The sequence below is a fragment of the Pseudonaja textilis genome, chromosome 3 (assembly GCF_049901715.1).
Source record: "Pseudonaja textilis isolate UNSWEBS1 chromosome 3, rPseTex1.2, whole genome shotgun sequence".
Classification (NCBI taxonomy): domain Eukaryota; kingdom Metazoa; phylum Chordata; class Lepidosauria; order Squamata; family Elapidae; genus Pseudonaja; species Pseudonaja textilis.
Window position 1 is genome coordinate 185,316,312 of NC_141992.1, and position 26,453 is coordinate 185,342,764.

Sequence of the window (26,453 nt, forward strand, 5' to 3'; positions counted from 1 at the left end):
GCGGGTCAGCCGAAGCGGGAAGTCTCTCAGCGGAGGCGCGGGAGGTTTAACCGCGTCGGCGTCAGTCATGGATCGCTATCTGCTCTTCCTCAGCTGGCGGCTCCGGGGTGGCCAGGCGGATTCCGGAGGCTTTTCAGGTGCCGTTTCGGGGGAAGGTCTTGCGCTGAGGGAGGATGGGGGCGCCCTCTTTCATTCTTATCCGGGACGCGTCCGTGGCTTTTTTTTTTTTTTTTTTTGAAGGGGTGTGGTTGAAACGAATTGCTCTCTTCGGGGATTTGCTCTGCCTGCCTAGACTCAGATCTTCTGGTGGTCTCCCATCCGAGAAACGCTTCATTTTTGAAAAAGATGGTTAATGCTGCCACCTAGCTGAATCTGTGGGGTTTGTAAGGGCAGCCTCTGTCCTTTTTCTTGTTCGATTCCTAGGAATTTATATTTATACAATTCTCTCTCTCTCTCTCTCTCTCTCTCTCTCTCTCTTTCCTCCTGGCTCCCTATCTCTCTCCATCTCTCACTTTCTATATCCCTCTATTTCTCTCTCTCTCTCTCTCTCTTACTCTCATTATATAATAGGAATTTATGGCAGTTACTCAAATGCCAAGTTATCCCCACTCCAACCATAAAATTGGGAAAAATGTATAATATTGCACTGAGCAGAGAGAAAAAAATTCTTTCTATCTATCTATCTTTCTTCTATCTATCTATCTTTCTTCTATCTATCTATCTATCTATCTATCTATATTAAAAAAGGTATCCTTGGGTACTTCTGTGTTGCAGTTACCAGTGGGTAACTATGGTGGGATGATTGCAATAATGATTTGTGCTGCCTACATAATTTGAAATGCACCCCCCCCCCTTACAAATCTTGACATAATTAAAAGATCAGGGTTGCCCCCTCCCCCAGGCTTTTTCTTCTGTTTAAACCAATAGTCTTGTTCCTACAGCATAGTAAACCAACTCATGGGATGGGAGAGGAGAGGGTTGTTTTAAGGAAACCTATTTAAAAAGTGTTTATTGGCTTAGCCAGCTAATGGTTTTTATATCCCAAAGCAGAGTGAGGTTAAGCTAATGTAGCCCCATCAATCTTGTAGGGAGATATAGGTCTTGACAATAGATGCATTTTTACACACTTAGTTTTCCAAGGCAGAGGGGTGCATGTACCTTGGAGAGGGTTGCCAGCGGGTTTTCTTTAAAAAAACAACACCGAGTTTGCACTGAAAGCCAGAATCTATACAAACACAGGTAACACAAAAACACAGTATATTTCAACCCTATTCCTAGGGTTGCCAGTGGCATTCCTAAAATGAGATTTTGTATTAGGATAAATAGGCTGCGTAGCCTTGCTTTCATGATTTTTCAATAAACTCTTATGTTTTCCAGGTCTGACAGCTGAAAATATTTATAACTTGCTCAAAATAAATTGCAGTCCCTCTCTAAAGGCAACATTTGAAACTTTCCCAGGTAAGGGAAGCTTTTCTGCAGCAAACTACAATATTGCCTGGCACAGTGGGTGAACTTAAACTGTTGAGGACATAGAGGGAGTGAACTTTGCTGCTTTTGAACTTGCTGAAATGTCTCATCGTTCACTGTAAAAAGCAGGGATGAGGAATAATAAAGAAATCTGTTTGGATTACAATGTTTCTTGGTTTTTGAAGCCTGACATCAATCTTGCCAAACTAAAGCAAACTTATATAATGCATATACTCTGAGAATTAGAATAGAATAGAATTGAATTCTTTATTGGCCAAGTGTGATTGGACACACAAGGAATTTGTCTTGGTGCGTATGCTTTCAGTGTACATAAAATATACATTTATTATTACGGAGGAACCATTTTCATCCTCTTTCGCTCATGCAAACTATCTGAACTTAGTTGTCTCTTGTTCCTCTGGAATTCACCTCCTCCCTCCTGGGAATCTGGACTGCCTTCATCAGAGGCGACTTAATAAATAAAACTACTAGCTTTTTCACTACAATGCAGGCAATTGTATCTGCAGCATACAGTACAAAACAATTTTTAAAAATCAAACACTGACAGAAAAATAACCAGCTAATTTTCTTGTGGATGATGGGGAGGAAAGAAAGCACAATTAATCATTTGCATTTATCTGAAATAACACTTTGACTTTGCTACCACTAGAGTTTAAGTTTTTAGAGAAAGGATTGTTTTCATTTCTTGTATGTTATTTTAATTCTTAAGAGCTATTGCAATCATGACACTTCTTTTAATACGTTTTCATGAAGAAAATGAAGCTCCTATTTTAATTTTCTAAAATTCACTGTAACATCTATATTACTTCTCCTTTCAGCATGTTCTCTTACTGGGGTTCCATATGTGAAAGAATGGTATTTTGCAATTCAGTCAATATGTGGATTTTCTCAGGTGAGCCACTGGAGACGTAATTACCCTAAACATTAGTTCCAGCTTTTTCAACCCTTAACAATATATTCTTTTAACCTAATAGTTTTCTAGTACTGACTGGGAGGACATCAGTATTAATGAAGAGACAGATCAAAGCAAAACCTCTATTCAAAGAAATATTGAAGGATATCTTGGTGATCAGCATGTTGAGGAAGAAGACAATAATTGGGAATCTGTATCACTCATTGAGTAAGTTGATCCACCTTGTATATATTAATATGTTTGAAAATATATCTGAGAATACAGTTTCTGAACTTTGGAATGGTCTTTAAATGCATAGTAAATATTCTAATTAGGAATAGCAGTAAAATAGCTGATTTAGCAAGAAATTGTTGATTCTGATAAGTTCATTAAGCAAAACTTAGATGGCAAGTTTTTCATTTGAAGTCAATCTTTTCTCTCTCTTTTTCTATACACACATACAGCGCTTCCTATTTTGATACTTGGATTGGGTAAAGCACTAAATGTTTTGAAGCATATTCTTGAATGAGAATATTTTTTAAAAAAATCATTCTTATATTTCAGTCTATATGAAGAATCTGCGGAGAGCATACATCTTTTAGCTGATAAACTTCCTGCTCCTGGTAATGTGACCATTTTGGAAACAAACTATTTTTGTGACAAAATCATTTTGCTTCTCAAAATGCCTTTGAGGCAGTTAGTCTGTCTTCTGATGGTAATAATGCTCTGGTAAATAGCTTGGCACACAAGGACACCTTACAGGCAATTATAAATTATATAGCGAAAATCTGGAAGGATGCCCTTGCTAGGGGAAATTATTTAATAGCACACAATTTTGCTTAAAATAATGTAGAGGAATAAAACATACTCCATACCAAAAGCAACCATGTAACTAGCAATAAAGGAAAGGATTTTGTCTATGTGGGATCCTTAGTGCATTCTGAGCTTGGTTGTTTTCTTGCAGATGTTTCATTACCAAACTGGATAACATTATCAGTGCTCGATCCTGAGCACTGATGATGCTACCTAGTTTGGAAATGAAACGCCTGCAAGAATGCAACCAAGCTCAAGACTGTATCAGTGATCTCGCAGTTCAACCCCGAGCTTCAAATATTCTCTTCTATTTTTTTGTTTTAATTTGGTTTTTATGATGATTTTAGTCAGTTCAAGACAGTGTAAATACCTAATGCTCTGTGGCTTGGACTAAAAGTGAGGGACTGGCCCAAAGCACCCAGCCAACTTCTGTGCTTAAGGGAGAACTAGAACTCAGCATTCCAGTTGCTAGTCTAGCACCTTAACCCCTATGCCAAATTGGCTGTATGAATATTGGTTGTTGAATTATGGAGCTGCCCTTGTTTCTAATCAGAAAGCGCATGGACAGTGAAGAGCATACTTTAGTATATCCATCTTGAAACACTGTTTGCAAACTGTACCGATTGCAAGTTGGCTTCTGGGTATGATTCAAGATGCTTCTTGTTAGCTATAAAGCCCTACATACATAAGGCTTAATTATTTTGAGGGAGCCCCTATCTCCCATAGCATCTGCCCAATCAATTCAATCTGATAAGAGTTAAAAAAATAGAAGTGTCCAATGTTCAGTTTCCTGCTCCTGCAAAAAAGCAGACTGAAATGTCTGTCTTCATTCATGATATTTACTTCTTCAGGAAAAGCAATGGTTGATGTTATTCTCCAGTCTTCAGAAACAGACGCCCCTCAATTAAAAGACTGTTTACCTGTCATTGGTGCTCTAAAACACCTAAGAGAATGGCATGCAGCAAAGATCACTGTCGTAGCAAACAAAAGCAACAGGTGAGCAGTGGTATTCAGATAAGATAATTGAGAAAGGGAGGGTTGTGAATGTCATTTTAGGAGTACAGGTGATCTGTAACTTATGACCAGTTGCTTAGTGACTTTTCAAAGTTATGGTAGGCCTCAAGAAAGGTACTTGCATCCTGGATTCAAAGTCATGATAGCTGTCATACATTTTGGTGTACTAAGTTGTTGAGATTCACTGGATAACCTTGGGCTAGTTATCCATCTCTTTGCCAGTCACCCAACCCAATTCACCTTGCGTGGAGAAGGGAGTTGCATGCTACCTTGAAGAAAAGTGAAATGCAAACCTTAACGGGGTAAAACTAGATAACATTTTGAATAAGATCTAAATATTTTACAAAATGATAAATGACATTCCATAGCTTTTTGTAACACGGTGGGATCATATTTAGTCTCCTAAAAATTATTTCAAGCATTCGCTTTGAAAATTACCAAGATTTTAGTGAAATATACACTACTTACACATGTTTTCTTTTTACAGTGCTTGGCAAAAATTTGCAGAATATCTTTCTGCTGATATATTAGCTCTTGAAAACGTAAAAGACAGTATTGATTCAAGGGAACTCTGGAGAGGAAAGATTCAAATCCGGGAACAAAAGGTATTGCGTTTGAAATTTTCTTGGAAGAATAGTACCATAATAGTACCATAAACTATGCACTGGATTTATGTATGGAAATATTTATCCACCTGTTATTTTCATTGAATGTGGTATATTAGAAAACTTTGTGCTGCTATAGTCTCAGGCTTGGCTTCTAATTAAAGAAACATTTGCCAGGAGCTTCCTATCAAATGATCTTCGCTCATGGGACTATACTCTTGAGAGAAGCTACGTTTTGTCAGAGACTTCTCACTCTTGCAACCAGTTGGAAAACTTAAAAACTCCAGAGACTGAAGTAAAGATCATTTTCTCTCAGTAAAAAGGTTATTAAGATCGAAGAGGCTTAATAAATAACTGCATTAGTTAAGAACCTCCATGAATGGAATGATTCTATAGTATGAATTACTTGTTCTGGCAATAGTTTGTTTTGGTTTTGGTTTTTTTGTGTATGTGTATGGGGGGAGGCAGCACAGTTTGCAGATCTGAAAAAGCAATCCAGAGATTTTTATTCATTTATATGCCGTCCATCCTACTGTTGAGCTATTCTGTCAATTCCAACATGGATGAAAGGCTGGAAAGAAAGGGTGAAAGGAACAATAAAAAAAAATACAGTGGGCTCAGATTAGAATATTGTGCACAAAAGAGAAAGGAAATGGGTTTAGAAAGCATGTGTTCTATCTTACCTGTTTTGAGGGGATATCAGAATTATTGGAGTCAACGTACTTGAAAACCTACAGGAGAAACTGATTGTGCTAGCATTAAAAACTTAGTTAACATTTTAAATAGGTATTTTTGGATAAATACTGGTATTTTGGATAAATACTGTGCTTTCAAATTCCACTGGCTGCATTATAATTTCTCATTTTATATAATAGCCATCTTAAATAGCCATTTTATATAACAGAGATCTTAAAAACATGGGGTGTGGGTCTGTAATAGTTAAGAACTTTATAATTATTCTTTGCTTTTTTTTCTCCAGTTTGGATCTGAAATCACATTTCCAGATTTTTGTATAAAAGGCCTTGCATCTGGAAGGCCATTCAGTCCCTTCTGCTTAAATACTTTCTCTGCTGCTGCTGAAAATAAACAGTCAAAGAATACCAATATTCACTCTGCGAAGGTAATCGATGCGTTTGGTCTGTCTGAATTGCAGTTTTTAGCATTTTAGAAATCAGATAAATCTAGGTTCAACAATGCCATAAAATAGAATATTACTTTAAAAACAAACAAACCTGGAAACAATATTCACCCAGGAAAGTAAACTTTTTAAAATCTAGCTTTTTTATGGCTTAGTAAGTAAAATGCATATGCCTAGTGGCATAGAAATTAAAAATCTATTTCATGGTGGTGTTAGTCTGTTAGTTTTGGAAATCTAGCTCCTTTGTTCTCCAAGAATAACTTCAAGGAAAAAGAAGTAAACCTCAACTCAAAGTAAAATATATATTTTTTGCTTTCTCAAGTCTTTTGGAATAGGGTGGCATAATACATGCACATTTAGAACTTATGGAAAATTCTATCTCAATATAGATGAAATAATTCTGCAATTTGGTTTGGTTTTTTTACCAGGCTATTCAGGGCAAAACACATATCAGATTTCAGTTTAAGAATTTGAACCCATAGTAAGAGATAGGCTGTTTGATATGACCAAGTGAGCTTTTAAAATGGAAGAAAGGTGCTCAAAATTTTATTGTCAGGAATGTGGAATTTCTGGCTTGCTGGATTCAGATGACAGACGGTTCTGTCTGCCAGGGAAATTGAAGCTTTTTTATTTATTTTTTACTTTGTGCAGAACGTAGCTGGTAGCAATAGGGCCCCTTCTCTGCAATTGCATCTTTGCCACTTCTGAGACCCATGGCTGAGATCCTTTCACTCCTAAAGCCTCATCTTTGATAACCAGCCTGGCAAGCAGGGGTGGGATTCTACCAGTTCGCACCTATTCTCTAGAACTGGTTGTTAACATTCTAAGCAGTTCGGAGAACCGGTTGTTAGGAGAAAGGAAGGCAGGAAGGAAACATTCTGGTGTTGCTTACAGAAACTGCCTCTCCATTAACCCTTATTACATTTTTGGCAGGACTAGACTTCCTATCTCAGGAACTTCTTTGGAGTTTTTTTCACCTCCTTTGCTGGTACTTTGCTTGTGTGGAGTGACCATGCAAAGTTACAATGGCACTGAAAAAAGTGACTTATGACCATTTTTCACACTTATGACTGTTGCAGCATCCCCACACTCACGAGAGGCCAGGCGAGGAGATGCGTGCCTCGATGTGAGTGATATTGAGTTGGCCATGCCCAGCCAATAACATGACCACCAAGCCACACCCACCCAGTCACATGACCACCAAGCCACACTCACTACCTAAGCCACGCCCACAGAACCAGTTGTTAAAAATTTTGAATCCCCTCCCTACTGGCAAGGGTATAGAAAGAAAACAAATTTATCCCTTAATGTTTGTTTTTCATCATGTATTATACAGTAGATCATAGCCTTCTGTTGAACTTCCTTCTCAAGCAGGAGACTATATCAGTGGTAGCTAACCTTTTTGGGCTCCTGTGCCGATAATTGCGTGTGTGTCAGCACCCAGAAGGCAATGCGTGCGGGTCCCCCACCATGCCCTCTGCGCATGGGTGCGTGACTCCCCACACACTCCGCGCATCTGCGCATGCACGTACACATGTGCACCAGATACCTGACAATCAGCTGTTGGACTGGCGGCGCATGCACACATGCACAGTAGACCTGTTTTGGGTGAGGGCTCGTGTGCCAGCTGTAATGGCTCTGTGTGCCACTTCTGGCACGCTTGCCATAGGTTCGCCATCAAGGCTCTATATATTCAATGTCACTATAAATATACACAGGGATAGCTAAGGAAAATAGCTAGGGTAGTTGCCCTAAAATTGTAGAATCTTAAAGAGAATAAGGAAAGTTAACAAAGAGAAAAGTTTAGAAAAGGAAAAAAACTATTGCTCAGGTCAATATTGCTACCTGCTCATAGAGTTTGCCTGCTAGGACAAATACGGAATCAACTCTTATCTTGTCCAATTAAACCCAGTCCACATTGTTTATTTTATCATCCTCAATTCTTGCTTCATCATGGCAGACTTTATCACCTCTGTTGAATCTCTCAACTTTGAAATTTTTTTTGGAGGGGGTGGGTGCAAGGGGAAGATAAAAAGAGAAAGCTCGTTCTTATTTTTTTTCCCCAAAACCAAAGTTTTGATAGTGTGTGCTGGAATACGCAATCCAAATTACCTTTTAATTTTGTTTCAGGTGTTCCATTATTACAGTCCTGCTTTAAAATTTGTACAGATGGTGCTGTTGACTCACCTGCCAGCATGTTTAGTGTCGAACCTCCAGTTTGAGCTGTATCCTTTTATAGCAGGTGTCATTTGGTTTGATTTAGGAGTATTTTACGGCCCCGGAGCCTGGGAATGAATGTCAGAAACAGGAAATCTTTAGAGCAAGTAAACTAAATACTCTCATAGATATGCACTGTCACGAATGACAGTTTTAATGAATGGTACAATTATTGCTAACATTGCTTTGAGTTTTATAGAGGCAATCATTCATTCTATAAATGTGGAAGACATTTCCCCTGAATCCAGTGGGTTCATTCTTAAGATACATAGCACTGTACACTCCTGGGCCTTTGCAAAGTTGCATAGTAATATATGTAGAATAACAGTTGGAAGGGACCTTGGAGGTCTTCTAGTCCAACCCCTTGCTCAAGCAAGAGACCCTATATCATTTCAGACAAATGGGTGTCCAATCTCTTCTTAAAAACCTCCAGTGTTGGAGCACCCATAACTTCTGGAAACAAATCGTTCCACTGGTTAATTTTTCTAATTGTCAGGAAATTTCTCTTTAGTTGTAGGTTTGTTCCCTCCTTGATTAGTTTCCATATAATCTTGGAAAGATTGCATGGAAAAAATGTTTCTCATTGGTTCTGTTTGTTACATTCTCCAACACTCAGGAATATTCGGTCATCTAATCATCTCACCAGTAATTGATTGATTGATTGATTGATTGAATTTATATTGCTGCCTATTCGCCCATGGTGACTCGAGGTGGCTTACACAATGTAAAACCATATTTAAAACAAACCAAAATAAAAATAAAAACAAAAGAAACTAACAAAAAGAATCAAATAAATTAGTAAAGTACAATAGAACAAAATTTGGAGGTGGGAAACAAACAACAACTCCCACCCCCTGTCCCAACGACAGCAGATCACACGAGCCATTTGATGGGCTCCATCCCTCTCTGGGTTCCCCAGGCCCGCTGGCAGAGCCAGGTCTTCAGTGCTTTTTGAAAGAGTATTAGAGTGGGGGCCATTCTAATCTCTGGGGGAACGATGTTCCAGAGAGATGGAGCCACCACGGAGAAGGCCCTTCTTCTGGGTCCCACCAGGTGTATCTCCCTCAGGGGTGGGACCCGCAACATTCCTTGCCTCCTCGCTCTAATGGGTCAGGTGGATGTGCCTGGCAAGAGATGTTTCCTTGGATAATAATGAAGGTTACGGGTCTATGTATCCAGATTGCCCTTGACTTATAACAGTTTGCTTAGTGACCATGTGAAGTTACAACAGCTTTGAGAAAAAGTAACTCATGACTATTTTTCATACTTTATGACTGTTGCAGTGCCCCTATGGTCACGTGATTTACATTCGGATGCTTTGACAACAAACTCATTTGTGACAGCCGCAGCATCCTGGGGTCGTGTGTGATCCCCTTTTGCAACTTTCTGACAATCAAAGTCAATGGGGAAGCCAGAGTCACTTAACAGCCTTGTTACTGACTTAACAGCTGCAGTGATTCACTTAACAACTGTGGCAAGATGGGGCAAAACTCACTTAAAATAGGCCTCGCTTAGTGACAGAAATTTTGGGCTCGATTGTGGCCGTACGTGGAGGACTACCTTTATTGACTTTTGCACTTCGTGGCTGTGAGTGTGTGATTCCTAAACTTTGCCTAGGGCTTTGGCTAGAACTGATGCTGAGAAGAAGTCTCTCCTCTTGTGGGATCAGCTTTCTTCGCTACATGGAAAGGTAGATGGTGGCTTTTTATTAACATTCACTTTTAGCAGAATGAAAGTGAGTTAAAACTAATGTACCTGTATTCCTGAAAAGAAATCTTGTTTTTAAAGTCCAGAGAAACAAGGTAATATTTGTACACGGCTTGGGAAAAAGTTTTCCCTGATTTATTGGGGTGAGATACATAGCAAAATTAGCCTTGGAAGATTCTGTTATTACAACCTACTTCAATAAAGTAGAGTTCTAGTCTTCCTGTGGAGTTGGTTTATCTGATGCACAGTCAGCTTTAAAGGAGCCGGGTAAGTCTCTGTCTGTCTGTCCCAAAGGTGCTTTTTCAAAAGACAACTGGATGTTGTTTTTACTTGAGGACGTTTCACTTCTCATCCTTCTCAAGCTTCTTCTGCTCTGACTGGATGGTGGGGAATGGAAAGATTTATATTCCTTGCAGTCATCTGGTCGTTAGCACGCTTTCTGAGAGACATCAAGGCCACTTGGAGGTTTATCTGTGCCCTCAGGGTCACCTGAATAGTGCAAATGGGTATGGATGACTGAGAAACTCCATAGACCTGTCTGTCTGTCTGTATCTTATCTATATCCCAAAGGTGCTGTCAGGATTCCGGCAGTTACCCCCATTTAAATCATGAGTCTCGAGCCAAACTTCCAAAACTTCACAGGATTTATTGGGAATTAACATGTCTGGAACTGCCTGGGTGTAGCCAACTCTGAGACACATCATTCATTGTCACTCTTGACCCTGGTTTTCCCTCCACCCCCTGGGTGTATCATAATTCATATTCTCTAATGGGACATATCCATAACCCAGAGTCATCAATCATGCTCTCCAGTTAGAATTTTGCTTGGTATAAACTTCAGTCACCTAGTTACTATCTTTGAAAACATTTATGGAATGCACTTTTGGTTTGCAAGCTGCCGCACTGCTCCTCCCTCCCTTTCTAAAAAGACCATAGAAATATGAGTTGACAGGTGCTTTTTCAAGAGGCAACTGGACTTCCTGGTTTTTCTTTGAAAAGGTTTCGCTTCTCATCCAAGAAGCTTCTTTTAGCTCTGAATGGATGTTGGGGAATGGAAAAACCAGAAAGTCCAGTTGTCTCTTGAAAAAGCACCTTTGGGACATCCACGACCTGGATGACTGAAAATCTCCATAGACTGACGGACTGACTGTCCATCTATCTCTCCATCCATCCATCCATCCATCCATCCATCCATTTATTTCTTAACCATTCATCTGCCTCAGAGAGGGCTCTGCTTATGCATAAGACCTTTCGTATATCTCATTATCTGAGAAGATGTATTTATAATGGTCTATATATGTTTCATCTGCAGGTAGGAGCTTTATTCGTACTGCCTTGCAGTATAAGCAGTATGTTGAATCCTGTACCCAGCCAGCTAAGCTCAAAAAAATGGAAGGAATGCATAGCTGAGAAACACAAAGGTCTCAGCAGTAAGTAAAGTTGGATTCTTCCCACACTACGCTGCTTTCCCCGCGTTAGCAAATTGATAAAAAGATAAAGTAATGCTTGGTGGTTCAAAAAACTGTGATTAAGAAAGACACTGACTGACCTCCACTGCCTTCTGGTATGGTCAGCAGAGAAATTGGAAAGTTTCTCTCAGGTTGGAAAACACTGATGCTAACTGTAAATAAGCTTTTTTTTAAAAAAAAAACAATATATAGCTTGAACTTTAGAAAACGTATTACTGAAATCAGGAATCCTGGCTACTTGAAATCTAGCAGGCTGATTTAATCTAGGTTTTTTGGTATGTGTTTATGAACAGAGCACTTTTAATTTTTGTGAACGTCAAGATGTATTTCTCTTTAGTTCCAGAAGTTGAACTTAAAGGAGAAACTTGCAATTATTATTTCTTGGTGCAAGGCAATGGCTATGGAGGATGTAAAGCAACAGTAATCTATTCAGCCAACCAGATCAATGGTTCTGTCCCTCTTGCAGAAAGTATAAGAAAGCTGACAACAGCAAGAGAAGAAACAGAAGCAGGTATACCTTTTGTGATTGAACCAAGAGGCACAAATGTGTAATTTTCATTCCAGTAGGGTAAAGTTGTAAGTGGACTAAATCCTTTTTTTTGTAAATAGTAATTATTTGAAATGAGCCTCAGGAAACTAATCAGATCTGTGAATTAAACATATTGATCATGAACAGCCATATCTATTATCTTATTTAATCAAATATCAAAACAGAAGTACAACCTTGTTATCAGAGTTTTATTTGACATTAAAAAAGATTTTCTTTCCCTGGATCACCTCTCCGTTTTTAGTTTATTTAAAACTTGTATAGAGAAAACACACTTGTCTCCTTCCTTTGAAAATATAAGACTATATGTCCATCTAGCTTGATATTATTGATGTTTATTAGCATTGGCTAGTCAAAGATTTTTCCCAGCTCTGTGCACATGCAAAATATGTGCTATACCAGTGAATTATGGCTATTATAATTGTCAAAATTGCCTTTTAAAGCCACATGATTTATCTGTTACTATTACAGATACTTTTCAGTTAACGAATCCAGTTTCCATGTAGGGGATAATACAGAGAGTCCTTGACCTTAATTGAGCCGGGCTACTATGGTTGTAAGTCATTAAGCAAAGCCTTTTTGCCAGAAACCAGAAGGAAATGCTGGTTTCCAGGAAAACTGACTTAAATCATGTGATTGTGGGATGCTACAGACATCTGTAATTGCAGACCATTGGATGAGTGCCCAAAATGCAGTCATGCGACTGAGGGGAGGGTACAGCCTGATGTCAGAACATTGAAACAAGAACATAAGTAGCCCCAAAGGTGCTTTTTCAAGAGGCAACTGGACTTTCTGGTTTTTCTTTGAAGACGTTTCACTTCTCATTCTAGAAGCTGAAGAAGCCTCTTGGATGAGAAGTGAAATGTCTTCAAAAAAAACCCCCCAGAAAGTCCAGTTGCCTCTTGAAAAAGCACCTTTGGGACAACCATGACCTGGATGACTGGGAATCTCCACAGACAAAGTCATAAGTAGCTTTTGAGTCTGTCATAATTGCTGCTAAGTGACCAGTTGTAAGTTAAGGGCTACCTATGTCATTCTTCTCAAGAAAATGTATGAGGTACTTTCTACAAAGACACCCGATGACGCTCTATGAGTAGAGGTTGCCTTGAATCTGATTTCCTTGATCATAGTCCAGTATTTACTCTCTCAAGTCATTTATTTGGCTAAATTTTAGCATTTGATGTAATTGGATCACTTCATTTTTTAAAAAAAAAAAATCACTCCTCTATCAACACAGGTTTCTTTGAAAAGTTTCTCCAAGGTTTCCCACATTTTTACGGAGAACAGATTTTACAAAGAGAGAAGAAACTGGCTCAGTTCCAAACACTGGTTTTGAATCACTGCTTGAGTAAGTAGCTGAATATTTACTCACAGAATAATGGATAGAAAATACATCAATAAAAATATATCGGTCGGTGTGTCTTAATTTATAGAGGGTACTATCTGAAAATTAAAATGGGCTTTCTTATTTTAGGGGCTATGACAATCCCCGTCGTTTCACTTTGAGAATTCCTTATGGAGTGATGCCTTCCATTTTGCAATCTAATGTTTGCTTGGCAAACTTCTAAACTCATTCAGTAAATCTGGAAAACCGTTTGGAGAAAAAAAAAAGAGTATGCCTTGAAAAAATGTTTGATAAATGCCTGCTCGAATGACATGTGTTTATGTATGCGTAGCAAATTGCAGAAGCATTTCTCCACGAGCTAATAAAAGGATTACGTTTTTATTGCCTTATTTTTTACTTGATAGCAGCATAATGCAATCATTCAATTCAGCGAATTAGCATTATTATACATCCTGGGTTATTAACATCCTATCTGTGACCCCTATATTTCTTGTTTTCTGTTTTACAGAGAGACAAACGTTTGCTGGGCACCCACCTGTAGCTTTAAAGAATGAACTGCAATATCTGTTAGCCTTCACCAGGGAACGTTTTTTGGACTTATGGAAGGTTAGCCATCCAAGTACTGTTTATCCAGGAGCAATGATTAAAACTAGAGATGAAGAAGCAATTGATGGTAAGCATTATTTTGTTAAAAAAAAGTCTATGGAGATTCTCAGTTCACCCAGGTCATGGTTGTCCCCAAAGGTGCTTTTTCAAGAGGCAACTGGACTTTCTGGTTTTTCTTTGAAAACGTTTCGCTTCTCATCCAAGAAGCTTCTTCAGTTCAGAACTGAAGAAGCTTCTTGGATGAGAAGCGAAACGTTTTCAAAGAAAAACCAGAAAGTCCAGTTGCCTCTTGAAAAAGCACCTTTGGGGCAATCGTTTTGTTACTTAATTAGACTAATTAGGATAAATACATTGCCTATAAGTTAGACTGTTGTAATAAATGAGCATTCGTAATGCAGAATGTCACATAGAGAAATGGGAGGTGTTAGAACTTGGGGGTCGATTAATGGAGGACTTGGGATGACAACTTTTTGGTAGCAGGTAATACGGGCAAGGTATTAGTGGATAAGATCACCGGTACAAGTAGTTTTCGACTTACAACAGTTCCTTTAGTGACCATTCAAAGTTACAATGGCTCTGAAAAAAATGACTTACAAGCGTTTTTCACAGTAACGACCTTTGCAGCGTCCCCATGATCATGTGATCCAAATTCAGATGTTTGGCAGCTGCTTCATATTTATGAGCCACGATGGTGCAGTGGTTAGAGTGCAGTACTGCAGGCTACTTCTGCTGACTGCCGGCTGCCTGCAATTTGGCAGCTCGAATCTCACCAGGCTCCAGGTTGACTCAGCCTTCCATCCTTCTGAGGTGGGTAAAATGAGGACCCAGATTGTTGCGGGGGGAAAAGGCTGACTCTGTAAAGCGCTTAGAGAGAGCTGTAAAGCACTGTGAAGCGGTATGTAAGTCTAAGTGCTATTGCTATGACCATTGTTGGGTCCCAAGATCATGTGATGCCCTTTTGCCACCTTCTCAAAGCAAAGTCAATGAGGAAGCCAGATTCATTTAACAACTGGGTTACTAATTTATCAACCGCAGTGATTCACTTAACAATTATATCAAGAAAGGTCCTAAAATGGGGCAAAATTCACTTAAAACATATCTCACTTAACAACAGAGATTTTGAGTTCAATTGTGATTGTAAATTGAGGACTACCCATATTCCTGATGGTTCCAGGATGGTGGGAATGAAGTTTGTAAGAAGAATAAGAAGGGGCACAAGGCAAGACTTGGGTCTCTTTACAATTGTCTCATATGTTTTCATTGTTTGTTTTTGTTGCTATCACAAAGTATAATTGAAGCTAATAATACTTGGTGTTATAGTTAAGTGAACAATAAGTCCCCGAGTTGTTGCCGGTGTAATTAAAAGTTTTGTGGACCAAAACTTTTAATTACACCGAATGGGAAGCTAGCACATTCTTAGCTGTATTGGAATTAAAATAGAAGATGAAGGTCCATAGATTTTGCAGTGGATGAAATGCATGCCTTGCCTTCTTGCCCTTCCTCTCACCCACTGACTGTCCCAACCATTCTCAGAACCAAAGCTAAAAGATTCAAATCCTTTGATGTGGCCTGAAAGAAATGTTCTGCAGAACTTGGAAAATTCTAAGAAGATTAAGCAAAGAACAAGGTAACATTAAGCATTTATGCCTATGTGTTTGTGTGTAGCGGTCGTGTGAATGGAGCTTTCCGCCCATTGGTTTGTTTTTCCTTTTAGAGTTTCTGAACAGTTGCTGGGCCATAAAAATGGCCAGAAGGATTCAGTATTACTTGATGCTAGGGAGTTGCTTAAGTACTTCACTGCAGAAGGCTTGCCTGTTGGAGATCTGCAGCCCTTACACATTCCAAAAAGGTAGAGTAAAATCCTTGTCTTGAACACGTGACCATGCATGCAGTTGACTCAGTTGAGAATCTTAAGTAGCTACAAGTTCTAGTTCTGCTGGAACATAATTTTTGCTGGGAGCATTCAGACGTCAATACTGATGTTGTAAGCTCACAATTTTCAAACCGTGTGGTCTTTTGAAGCACCTCAAACGATTGAATAGGTATTGGTTGTAATGTCTGCATTTGAAGTCCAAGAGTCACCTGCAAACTCCAAATTTCTGTGTTGCTCAGAAAGGATATAGAAGCAGATGAGATTTTGCAGATGAGATTTTCAAAATGAACTATTAAAATGAACTTTGTTTTACCCTGCATTATAATAGAAACATCTGAACCCACATTAATATATAGGTGTAAGCTTGATCAGATCATAATGAAGACTGATAAGAAGGAATTCCCTCAGAAAATTGGAAATGGGGTGGGGCTTTCCTTCCTTCCTTCCCTCTCCCTCCCTCTTTCCTTCCTCTTCCCTTCCTTCCTCCCTCTCTCCTTCCTTCCCTCCCTGTCATGTCCTTCCCTCCCTCCCTCTCTCGTGCAGGTTCCTTGTCATGTTATTTCTCACAACTAAGTGTTTCCTCTTTCACTGACAACAGAATTCTTCCTTCCCCTCTCTCCCTCTTTCCTTCCTCTTCCCTCCCTTTCTCCCTGTCATTTCCTTCTCTCCCTCTCTCCCTCCCTCCTTCTCTCTCTCCCTTTCATTTCCTTCCTCCATCCCTCCCTCATGCAGGTTCCTTGTCATGTTATTACTCACAACTAATAGAGTTTCCTCTTTCATTGACAACAGAATTTCAGACCATCTGCTCACAGGATTAAAGCTAATCATATTTTGCAAATACACATTATGGAAAAGTATAGTTACTTTTAGGAACTAATCTCAAAAATTGAGGGGGGAGGATATCATTCGTACTGACTGATTGAAGCCAGATCTTTTTTGTGAATGGATAATGAATGCCATTTTTGGAATGTCAGCCAAGTTATCTTGTTTTGATTAGTCAGTGACAGCATGTGTATAAACTGTACTTTTAGAAAGCAACAACATATCCTACCCAGAACTCTGCTACTTGATTCTACAGATAGAATGTATATTTGATTATTGAGCATTTTGTGTTACTATTGTTTCTAATAACGGAGAGCTATATAGAATGATTTATGTATGAAACCTAGAATTTCTCTATGACTTGGAAATTTCACAAGGAACAGGGTTCGGAAATACAACAACATAACACCATAATAAAGTACAACACCAAAGTAGGAGGAAGGAGGACTATTAGGTATGTTTGCTGCCTTGAGTTATTCAAACAGTAATAAAGATACAAAGCCATTAAGAGATAAAAATCTAATAAATACATCTACAGTATGTCGCTTATCTTATTTCACAGTGAGCATGGTGTGACTGTGGAGCCCGTGTCACTATTCCTGAAGTCATCACTGGCAGGGAGATTAGTACCAAATTAGTTCAGAAAGTGGCAGCAGTTAATCCACTTTGACCAATTTTGGAAATTAAACAATGTTAGAAATGATAGAAGAATATATGTAGCTCGGATGGTAGATGTTGGTGGTAGGTCTGTTCTCCGGGCTTGCAGTTTAGCTTCTGAACGTTTCACCAGGCCAGGTGACATCCTCAGTGGGACTTCGGGTGAAGCATCTTGAACCAAAATCATTGGCCATGCCACCACACTCCAAGCACGCAAATTCCTCCAAGCCTGATATTCTACCAATGGATTGATAATCAAACATACCTTAGATTGGAATGATGCATTTTTATTATTATAATTTACAATGGCAAAGAGAGAGAGAGTCTGATTGCTCCTATTCTTTCTTGTTAACATGTTTTTTGTTTTGCCTATAAGAGAGCAATAACTTTGGTTTCAGGTGAATTCTCTTATGTTTTTTTCAGCGACGGTGCTTTTCTGACACCTGAACTGACACCTCGAAAACTGAGAGCTTTACCGTTTGAAAAAGCTGCTGGCTGCCATTACCACGGTCTTGAGTAAGTTTCCTTACTGGGAATTATTTTCTGAGCCCTTTCATTCGGTACAAACCAAGAAAATATTGAAACTTTAAGATAACGATAGGTTTATCTACCAGTTCATTTCATTCTGTTGGCGATCATAGCAATAACACTTAAGACTTATATACCGCTTCATAGTGCTTTCCAGCCCTCTCTAAGCGGTTTACAGAGTCATCATATTGCCCCCAACGATTTGAGTCCTCATTTTACCCATCTCGGAAGGACAGAAGGCTGAGTCAACCTTGAGCCTGGCGAGATTCGATCTGCCAAATTGCAGGCAGCTGGCTTTAGCAGAAGTAGCTTGCAGTACTGCACTCTAACCACTGTGCCACCGAGGTTTTTCCGATCGCCAACATGATTGCCAATGTCCGATGACGGATATGGCACAAGAAGAAGACGACGACCAGTTCTTTTTCACCTTTGGATATTTAATGCTTGAAACCAAGGATAATGTTTAAATGCACGCTTTTATAAGTGCAAACGCCAAATATTTTCTGACAATGTTTTCAGCTGAAAGTAGAGCAGTTGACCTGGTAAAATGTGAAAGTAATGCTTTTCAGTGTCAAAAGTAGGATGCCTTTTCGTATTGATTTGGTTCATTTACTCTGTGATGTCACAGGGTTATAGAAGTATCTGTATTTAATACAGAGGTGTGTGTATTTGTAGTGGTGGAGACATTTGGGGTTTTTGTTGCTGGTTTTGTCACCAGATAGGGAAATGAGCATTTTGTTATGCTTTGCGGGAGCAAGTATGTAAGCTAGTTTTGAGCCTCAAATCCCACTTATTCAATTATATAGCACAGCATTTTAGGCTTATAATACAGTCTCATAGTGCTTTACAGTACTCTCTGTGTGGTTTACAGAGTCAGCATACTGCAGTCTGACTCCTCATTTTACTGACCTCGGAAGGATGGAAAGCTGAGTCAACCATGAGCTCCATCAGGATCGAACTATAGATTGCAGGCAGAGTTTGCCTGCAATAATACTACGTTCTAACCTGTGTGCCACCAGGGCTCCTTGAAATATGACGACAGAACTGAATTATATATTTAGTTTGTTGTCAGGTTTCTAGCCACAACCCTTTCTGAGAAATGGATATTGAAAGAGAACATGAAGAATTCAAAAGCATAGTTTTATTTTGGGATCGGGAATGGCTAGCAGAAAATTACTGTTTCAAAGTAAAAATGATTTTGTTACAGTTGTCTGTAAAATGTGAACTGAGATTTGGCATTTTGTGAAATGGACAGATGATCTGTGAGATTATATATTCTGTTTCCCAACAAACAATTAGCTCCCTTTAAAAAAAGTTCCCAGTAATTATTATTTTTTATTTATTTTTTATTAAATCAATATGCTGCCCATTTCGGTACCCAAAGCAATTCTGGGTGGCTTACAATGCAGTAAAAATATAGGTATAAAAATAAACTATAAAAACCGTTTAAAATTCCAAAAATTAAAACCAGGCTAAAAAAAAACCAAGGACTTGTGCAGATAAAGACCACACCTAGAGTACTGCATCCAGTTTTGGTCACCACACTATAAAAAAGATGTTGAAACTAGAAAAAGTACAGAGAAGAGCAACCAGGATGATTAGGGGACTGGAGGCTAAAACATATGAAGAACGATTACAGGAACTGGGCATGGCTAGTCTAGTGAAGAGAAGGACCAGGGGAGACATGATAGCAGTCTTCCAATATTTGAGGGGCTGCCACAGAGAGGAGGAAGGGGTCGAGCTATTTTTTAAAGCACCTGTAGGCCAGACAAGGAACAATGGATGGAAACTGGAGAGATTGAAGCTGGAAATAAGGAGAAACTTTCTGACAGTGAGAACAAACAAACAATAGAACAGAAGTTGCCTTCAGAAGTTGTGGGAGCGCCATCACTTGAGACTTTCAAGAAGAGATTGGGCTCCCATCTGTCAGAAATGGTGTAGGGTCTCCTGCTTGGGCAGGGGGGTTGGACTAGATGACCTACAAGGTCCGTTCCAACTCTGATTATCTGTTATCAGATTGAGGGTGGTGTCTTCTCTATCACTGCACCTGTAGCCTAAGGCCAAACTGGCAGAACCAGTTTTGAAAGCCCTTCTGGAAGGCCAGAAGAGTGGAGGCCGTAGATTTCACCCCCCTAGTGGCAGGATGTTCCACAGGGATCTGGGTAAGGGAAGCAAGGAAGATATTCCCTTATGGCAAAAAGGGCATATAGTTTTCCTTTCTGTCAGAAGAAGCCTAGACTTTCTGCAATGCTGGTGGTTCCAAACCTGTTTTCAAATGTCAACTGTTAGGTATTGCCTGGACCACAGAAGAGCTTTGGAAAGAGACGAGGAGTTTGCTGAACTTCAGTCTCGGCTTATCCGTTTTGAAACTCAGACCACCTGCACCAAGGAGTCCTGCCCTATGCCCTGTGTCCTGAGTCCCCTGCCGTCCCCGGCAGTTTTGTCCGAGCCCGGAAGTGTCCCTGACGGAGAATCTTCACAGAGAGACCTCCAGATGGAGAGGTCTAAGCTGAAACGGCGATTGAAAGATGGAGAGAGCTTTTGTTCCAACAAAAGGTAATGTACTGTATAAAAAAATCAATAGAAAGGGAGGCATTTCTTTCCTTTCTTAATCACAGCTTTGAGGGGCTGTTATGTTTGTCTTCTTTTCTATCATTTTTTCCCCGCCTGTGATAACCTTCGGTGTAACATTATATTGTAATGTAACATTTATATTGAAGCAAGTGGCACTTTCTTAAGCCCGATGTCAAGGTTCTGACTGACAAACCCAACCCAAGCCAGCAAATCGAGACGATCAGATCCCTTTAAGGACAGCTTTATTGAGGACATCATCTCGGCCCACGTGAAAGCAAAACCAACTAATTATTTCCTGCGGTTTTTCTATAATTAATAGATATTCCCCTCCCTCCTAGTCACAGGTCACATTGTCCAATTAGTTGTTCTGGTGTCTCCCGGAAGATGATGATGATGATGATGATAATAATAATAATAATAATAATAATAATATTTTAAAGATAGAGTAAAATCCTTGTCTTGAACATGTGACCATGCATGCAGTTGACTCAGTTGAGAATCTTAAGTAGCTACAAGATGTAGTTCTGCTGGAACATAATTTTTGCTGGGAGCATTCAGCATTTCAAATATTGTTCAGTTGAACAGTGTGTTGTCTGGGTACAAGCATCTTTGTTAACAATAATCAAAATTCTAACATCCTTCATGACATATTAATTCTACATGTTTCACTTAGTAATATCCACCTATTAATTATACTAATTAATTGTACAATATTAACATGGTAATATTCAACAAGTTAGTCATCATATCAACGTATCATTTTTAACACATCATCTTTATTTTGTTTCCCTATTTCTAACTTCCATTTCTGTTGTTTAACCATTGGTAGAACAAATCCCATATCGCATCATTGGCCAGCACCTGTTGAGATGACCTTGCTTCCCACGGGGACAATCTGTTGTTATTGTTTGGTCTGACATTGCGAACCTCTCCCTCTCGCCCCATACTGTGTGGCAAGCTGAGAAATGAAAAGATGGCTACAGCAGCATGGGTCTGTTTTTGAAAGTGGACACCCTATAGCAAGGGTCCCCAACCACCGGGCCACAGACCGGTACCGGTCCGTGGAACATTTCCTACCGGGCCGCCGGTTTGCTGGGCGCCGCCATCTTGTTTGACGAGAAAGTGCTTCCGGGTGAGCTTTTCCGGTTGGAAAGCGGCGTTTGGGTCCTGAAGGAATCCTCACACCTTAGTTTCATTGAAGGAGGGGCCTTTGAACGAAACTAAGGCGCGAGGATTCTTTCAGCACCCAAGGCAAGGCGAGCCGAGCGACCGTCCCGAAGCCGTCCCGAAGCGAAGCCCATCGACAAAGGTACAAAGGAGGAGTTGAAGGTAGCGGGGAGAAGCGGGGGACGGCTGGCTGGCCGGTCGCTCGGCTCGCCTTGCCTTGTCATGCGTGCTGATGCCGGTACCGGGCCGCGGATCATTTTGTGATGCCCGTACCGGGCCGTGGCACAAAAAAGGTTGGGGGCCACTGCCCTATAGGACAGAGTTCCCCAACGTTTCTGGCTTTATGGGCCAGCGGGTGGGAGGGGATGGTTCGTGCAAGCAGCCAGCAAGCACGCAGGTGCAGCTCCGTGTCCATGAGCAGCATGCCTGCGTGTCTGCCGCTCACATAAATGGAGCGCAGTTGCATTTTTCTCACACAAGTAAGGATGCATGCTCTCGCTGGCTGTTTACACGGCCCACTTGCAAATCCCACACAGTCCACCAGTGTACTAGGGCCCACAGTTTGGGGGGCCCTGCTATAGGACATTGAAAAATATTGCACAGGGCTAGCTGAGGGTAACTTGCTCAAGAGATGGTTCCATTTAGTTATTTGTGTCATGTGTCAAAAGAGTTATCTTTTCATCTGGAGACCAGATTAGGGACAGCTGATCATGGAGAAAATCTATTTAATGCGGTCACTAAGAGTTGACAGTGATTTGAGGACTCATAATATTTTAATTTCGCTTTCAGGCTGATAATTCTGATAGATGTCAATACTGCGATATTTTCAAAATAAATCCAAGCCAGCATAAATACATTTCGGTTAAAAACAAAAAACAAAAGTAACATTCTTCTTCTTTCAGTTTCCTGCAGTCTGAAAGCACAGATTCTGCCTTGCCCCAGGCGAGCAGAATCAACAGGAGTCACCAAGCAACAGTTGTCCCAAAGAAGCGCTTGAAGACTTCAACCCCTCTGCCCTCTGCGGCGGTCAAATCTTCTCAGAATTGGGGGGTGAACAAAGGAACTTCCAGGAGCAACTCAGCAAGCCAGAACTGTAATAACGAATCAGAGACACCAAAGCCCGGGAAGGAATCGAGATCTCAGAAGCATACACGGGTAAAGAATTCCTTTCTCCCAGCTGGATTTTTTATGGTGACATCTTCACACCACCAAAAGGCCTTCTACGGCCTGCTGGTCACTCAAGAGGTTGATGTGCGACTTTTAACCTAGAGTTTTATTTCTCTAGAATAACATCATATGATTTCAGTAACTTGTGCCTTTTGATGTATTGAGATGAAGCCTGACATGCTGGCTCTGGAAATTAAAATAGACCTTTTTTTTTTTCTTCCCAAGATGCTGAAGGACGTAGTGATGAGTACTCTTGAGAAGCATGGCGTTGCAAGAGACCACAAGTGCTTCACAACATGCAGTCAACGTTTATTTGAAATATCCAAGTGTTACTTAAAGGTACTCAAATGTTCTCTCTTTCCATGTGCAAAATACCAGATGATCAAGCTGTGGAATAATAGGTTTTTGTCGGTCTTCAAACTTGACAGCTTGAAGACTTGTGGATTTCAACTCCCACAATTCCTCCTCCGGTCATGTTAGCTCAGGAATTCTGGGAATTGAAGTCCATAAGTCTTAACCTGCCAAGTTTGAAGACCCTTGGTTTAAAGGGATAAAACATTTAGTCCTTGTTTTCCCCTAACTCAGGGGTGGGCATCTATGATCCTTTTATGAGTTGTGGACTTCCGTTCCCAGAATTCCTGAGCCAACCATGATTCAATTCTGGGAGTTGAAGTCCATAGCTTAGTAAAAGGGTCCTTGCCCTAACTGGTGATATGCAAATTCATATTAACCTCTTTCAGAAAATGAGAAATGCGATACACTGTAAATGCTGAAATCAGTGAGCAAATATAATTCTTTTTTGGGGGGGGCATGCCCCCATATTATAGTTAATCATTTAGTAAAAAGACGCTGCTCCACCAAAGCACAGAGAAGTCATGAAGTTGTCTCTGAAAAAAGGGCACTCTGTACTCGGGTATGCAGGAGAGTTAACCTTAAATGACTTGTTGCAGCTGGTCCTCAGCTTACGACTGTAATTAAGCCAGGAATTATCCTATATCATGCTCATTGTTAAACAGGTCATTGTGTGACTACCTGATTTTATGACCTTTTTTTTTGTGGTTGCCATCAAGGAAAGCATGGTAGTTGTAAAGCAAATGTTGCGGTTGTTAAGCAGATCCATGGTCCACAATAGCCCTTTTTCTGTTGTTGCCAGAAACGGAGAATAAATTCCGGTTTCCATCAAAAAACGTAAATCAGTCACTGCAGGATGCTGCAAACAGCTGTAAATGCAGGCTGGATGCCAAACACCAAAAACACAACAATGTGACACGAGTGGGAGGGCAGCCTTTGAATCTGGGTTGTAAGTAGCTCTGGGAAAGTCCATTGTAACTTTGAAGAGTTGCTAAGCATTTGCACCAAGACAAATTCCTTGGGTGTGTCCAATCACACTTGTCCAATAAAGAATTCCTATTCTATTCTATTCTATTCTATTCTATTCTATTCTATTCTATTCTACTCTACTCTACTCTACTCTTCATTTCTGTTTCTATTCTATTCTATTCTATTCTATTCTATTCTATTCTATTCTATTCTATTCTATTCTATTCTATTCTATTCTATTCCAAGCCAAGGATTTCCTGTCAACTTTGGCTGAACTGAAACTGAACCTTTATAGCACTATCCCTGATACTGAATGTGTTTCATGGCATGTGCCATAAATAGATTCGCAGAGTTCCGTGAAAGGATTATTTTTACTTTCTCAGTTTTTCTGTCTTTCTGGTTGCCTTATTTTATCTGCTTTCTAGGAAGAAATACAGCACGTGGAGCAGGGTTGGCCATTCATTATAATTAAATAATACATTGGTGTTATTAATTCATTCAGAGCAGAGGTGGTATTCAGCAGGTTCTGACCAGTTCTGGAGAACTGGTAGCAGAAATTTTGAGTAGTCCACAGAACCGGCAAATACCACCTTTGACTGGAGATTTTAAAGTATCCTTCCCCTGCCATGCCCACCAAGCCACACCCACAGAACTGGTAGTAAAAAAAATTGAATCCCACCACTGGTTCAGAGCTCTTTAATATACAAATACTGTAGGAGCCCAATGAAGTTTTGACGATAACATTCAGTTGCAAAAATATGCAAAAACTCAGAAAATTTTAAAGGGACTGACATGCTAGGTGATAGAACTCAGTAACTCCCATTTTATTTACATATACATATAAAAGCAGAATACCACTCACGCACCCTCACAAAATCTCCAGAACCGTAAAGCCTACAAACTTGAAATTTGGCACATACAATATGTTTCTCTTGGCTTCTAGGTGCTCACTAAGAAAGGATTTTTCAAAATGACCATCAGAACATTACTATTTCGTATATTATTAACATGCTCTGATGCTAAGGAGTTCTACTTCCCCTCCCCACCCGAAAAGAAATCTATTCCAAATGCAAAACACAAGCTGAGGAGAGGAGTTTCAGTTTCAGTTTTACTTTCACAGCACTAAGCAGCTTTAATACAGAACAGTTGAGCTAAGCCACGCCCAGGCTCCTTGCTGTCACCTTCTTGCTCACACAGCAAATACTGCTTCAGTTTCCAAACAGCCCTCAACTCTCTCACCCACTGACAGGGACACTAGATGAATACTGATGGATGCCGGTAGGCAGAGGCAGAATTTTTTTCCCCTTATTTTCCTCCCCAAAAACTAAGCCCAACCACATAGTTTTGTAGCGAAGCACGGGTATCGAGCTAGTATGCAATAGATGAGAATATTTGTAGCTTTGGGGAGTCCTTGGCCCTCTGTGAGGTTGATGGTTTTCTTGTTGACATTTCGTCACCCAACAAGATTACATTATCAGTGCAAAACCAAGCTCAGAGAGCACCCACGAGCCCCATAATATATATCCTGCTATCCTAGACATCTCTTCACCTCAGCCTAAACTTTGAAATTTCCAGGGGAAAAGTGAAAACTGAAACAACGGTAGCATCTGCAAAAATTTGTCTTGGTTGAATAAGTAAACCTAGTGAGAAGTTTTCCTTAGGGTTGTGATCTTTTTTTGTTTGCGCTACTAATTTAAGTTTTATTCTGTGTGACTTATGCAACACCAGCTTGAATCTCTACTTCAGGCTACCTTGCCGGAAAACATTTTTAATTCTTTCAGCCTTTGCGGGGAGAATTCTATCATTCAGAGCAGACCATTGCCATCTTGTGGTCACCTGGGAACGCGGAATTTTCTTTTTCAACCAAGCTGCTGCTTTCCCATAATCTGAACAACTCCCATCCATTTACCTCCACCGCTAATGGAAACGCTTTTTAAAAATATTCCTCCCATTTAAGATCAAGTTTGCCTATCTCTTATAAAATGGATTGATGGGAAGGGCAGGAAAAAGAAGACCCGAATCTTCAAGCCGCAGTTATGAAGGAGGCCTTGATTCCTCCCTCGTAGGGCTTAGGAGGAAGACAATAGACGTGAGGCTTCCTCCTGTAGAGTTGGTAGCAGGAACTACCAAGCCGCTTCCCCATATCGGGAAGAATGGAAGGGCTTCTGTTGGAGCATTTGTGAGATTATAGGCAGTCCTTGACTTATAACTGGTCACTTAGCGACGGTTCAGTTATGGCAGGCCTACTTTCAATCTACTATTAATCTCAGTTGGAAGTTCCAACAGCCAGAGGCCCTCCATAGTCACCTGATCAAAACTGGTGCTTGGCAACAGAGCTGCATTTATGGCCATTTGCAGCACCCCGTAGTCACATGATCCCATTTTACAAGCTTTGCTGGAAAAAAAATGGCATTTCCTTCCAGTTTTCGGCAGAACCATGTCATACATAGCACGCTGGGGTTAGTTTAATGATTGCCACATTCCCTTCACAACTGCCACAGAAA

General features: G+C 40.1%; 1 protein-coding gene across 1 annotated transcript in view; it reads left to right on the forward strand.

The window, feature by feature from the left end:
• The first annotated feature begins 29 nt into the window (after positions 1-29).
• MTBP (MDM2 binding protein) overlaps positions 30-26,453 on the forward strand; it is a 28,809-nt gene continuing 2,385 nt past the window's right edge. Inside the window, exons 1-20 of the mRNA XM_026703613.2 lie at positions 30-137; positions 1,378-1,458; positions 2,307-2,380; positions 2,463-2,608; positions 2,945-3,003; positions 4,045-4,189; positions 4,695-4,812; positions 5,792-5,932; positions 8,081-8,175; positions 9,785-9,857; positions 11,187-11,304; positions 11,681-11,854; positions 13,128-13,238; positions 13,744-13,908; positions 15,375-15,468; positions 15,556-15,690; positions 17,617-17,709; positions 20,011-20,277; positions 22,365-22,617; positions 22,855-22,968. Coding sequence (XP_026559398.2) covers positions 68-137; positions 1,378-1,458; positions 2,307-2,380; positions 2,463-2,608; positions 2,945-3,003; positions 4,045-4,189; positions 4,695-4,812; positions 5,792-5,932; positions 8,081-8,175; positions 9,785-9,857; positions 11,187-11,304; positions 11,681-11,854; positions 13,128-13,238; positions 13,744-13,908; positions 15,375-15,468; positions 15,556-15,690; positions 17,617-17,709; positions 20,011-20,277; positions 22,365-22,617; positions 22,855-22,968 — 2,526 coding nt within the window. The 5' untranslated portion in view covers positions 30-67. The remainder of the gene's footprint in view (positions 138-1,377; positions 1,459-2,306; positions 2,381-2,462; positions 2,609-2,944; positions 3,004-4,044; positions 4,190-4,694; positions 4,813-5,791; positions 5,933-8,080; positions 8,176-9,784; positions 9,858-11,186; positions 11,305-11,680; positions 11,855-13,127; positions 13,239-13,743; positions 13,909-15,374; positions 15,469-15,555; positions 15,691-17,616; positions 17,710-20,010; positions 20,278-22,364; positions 22,618-22,854; positions 22,969-26,453) is intronic.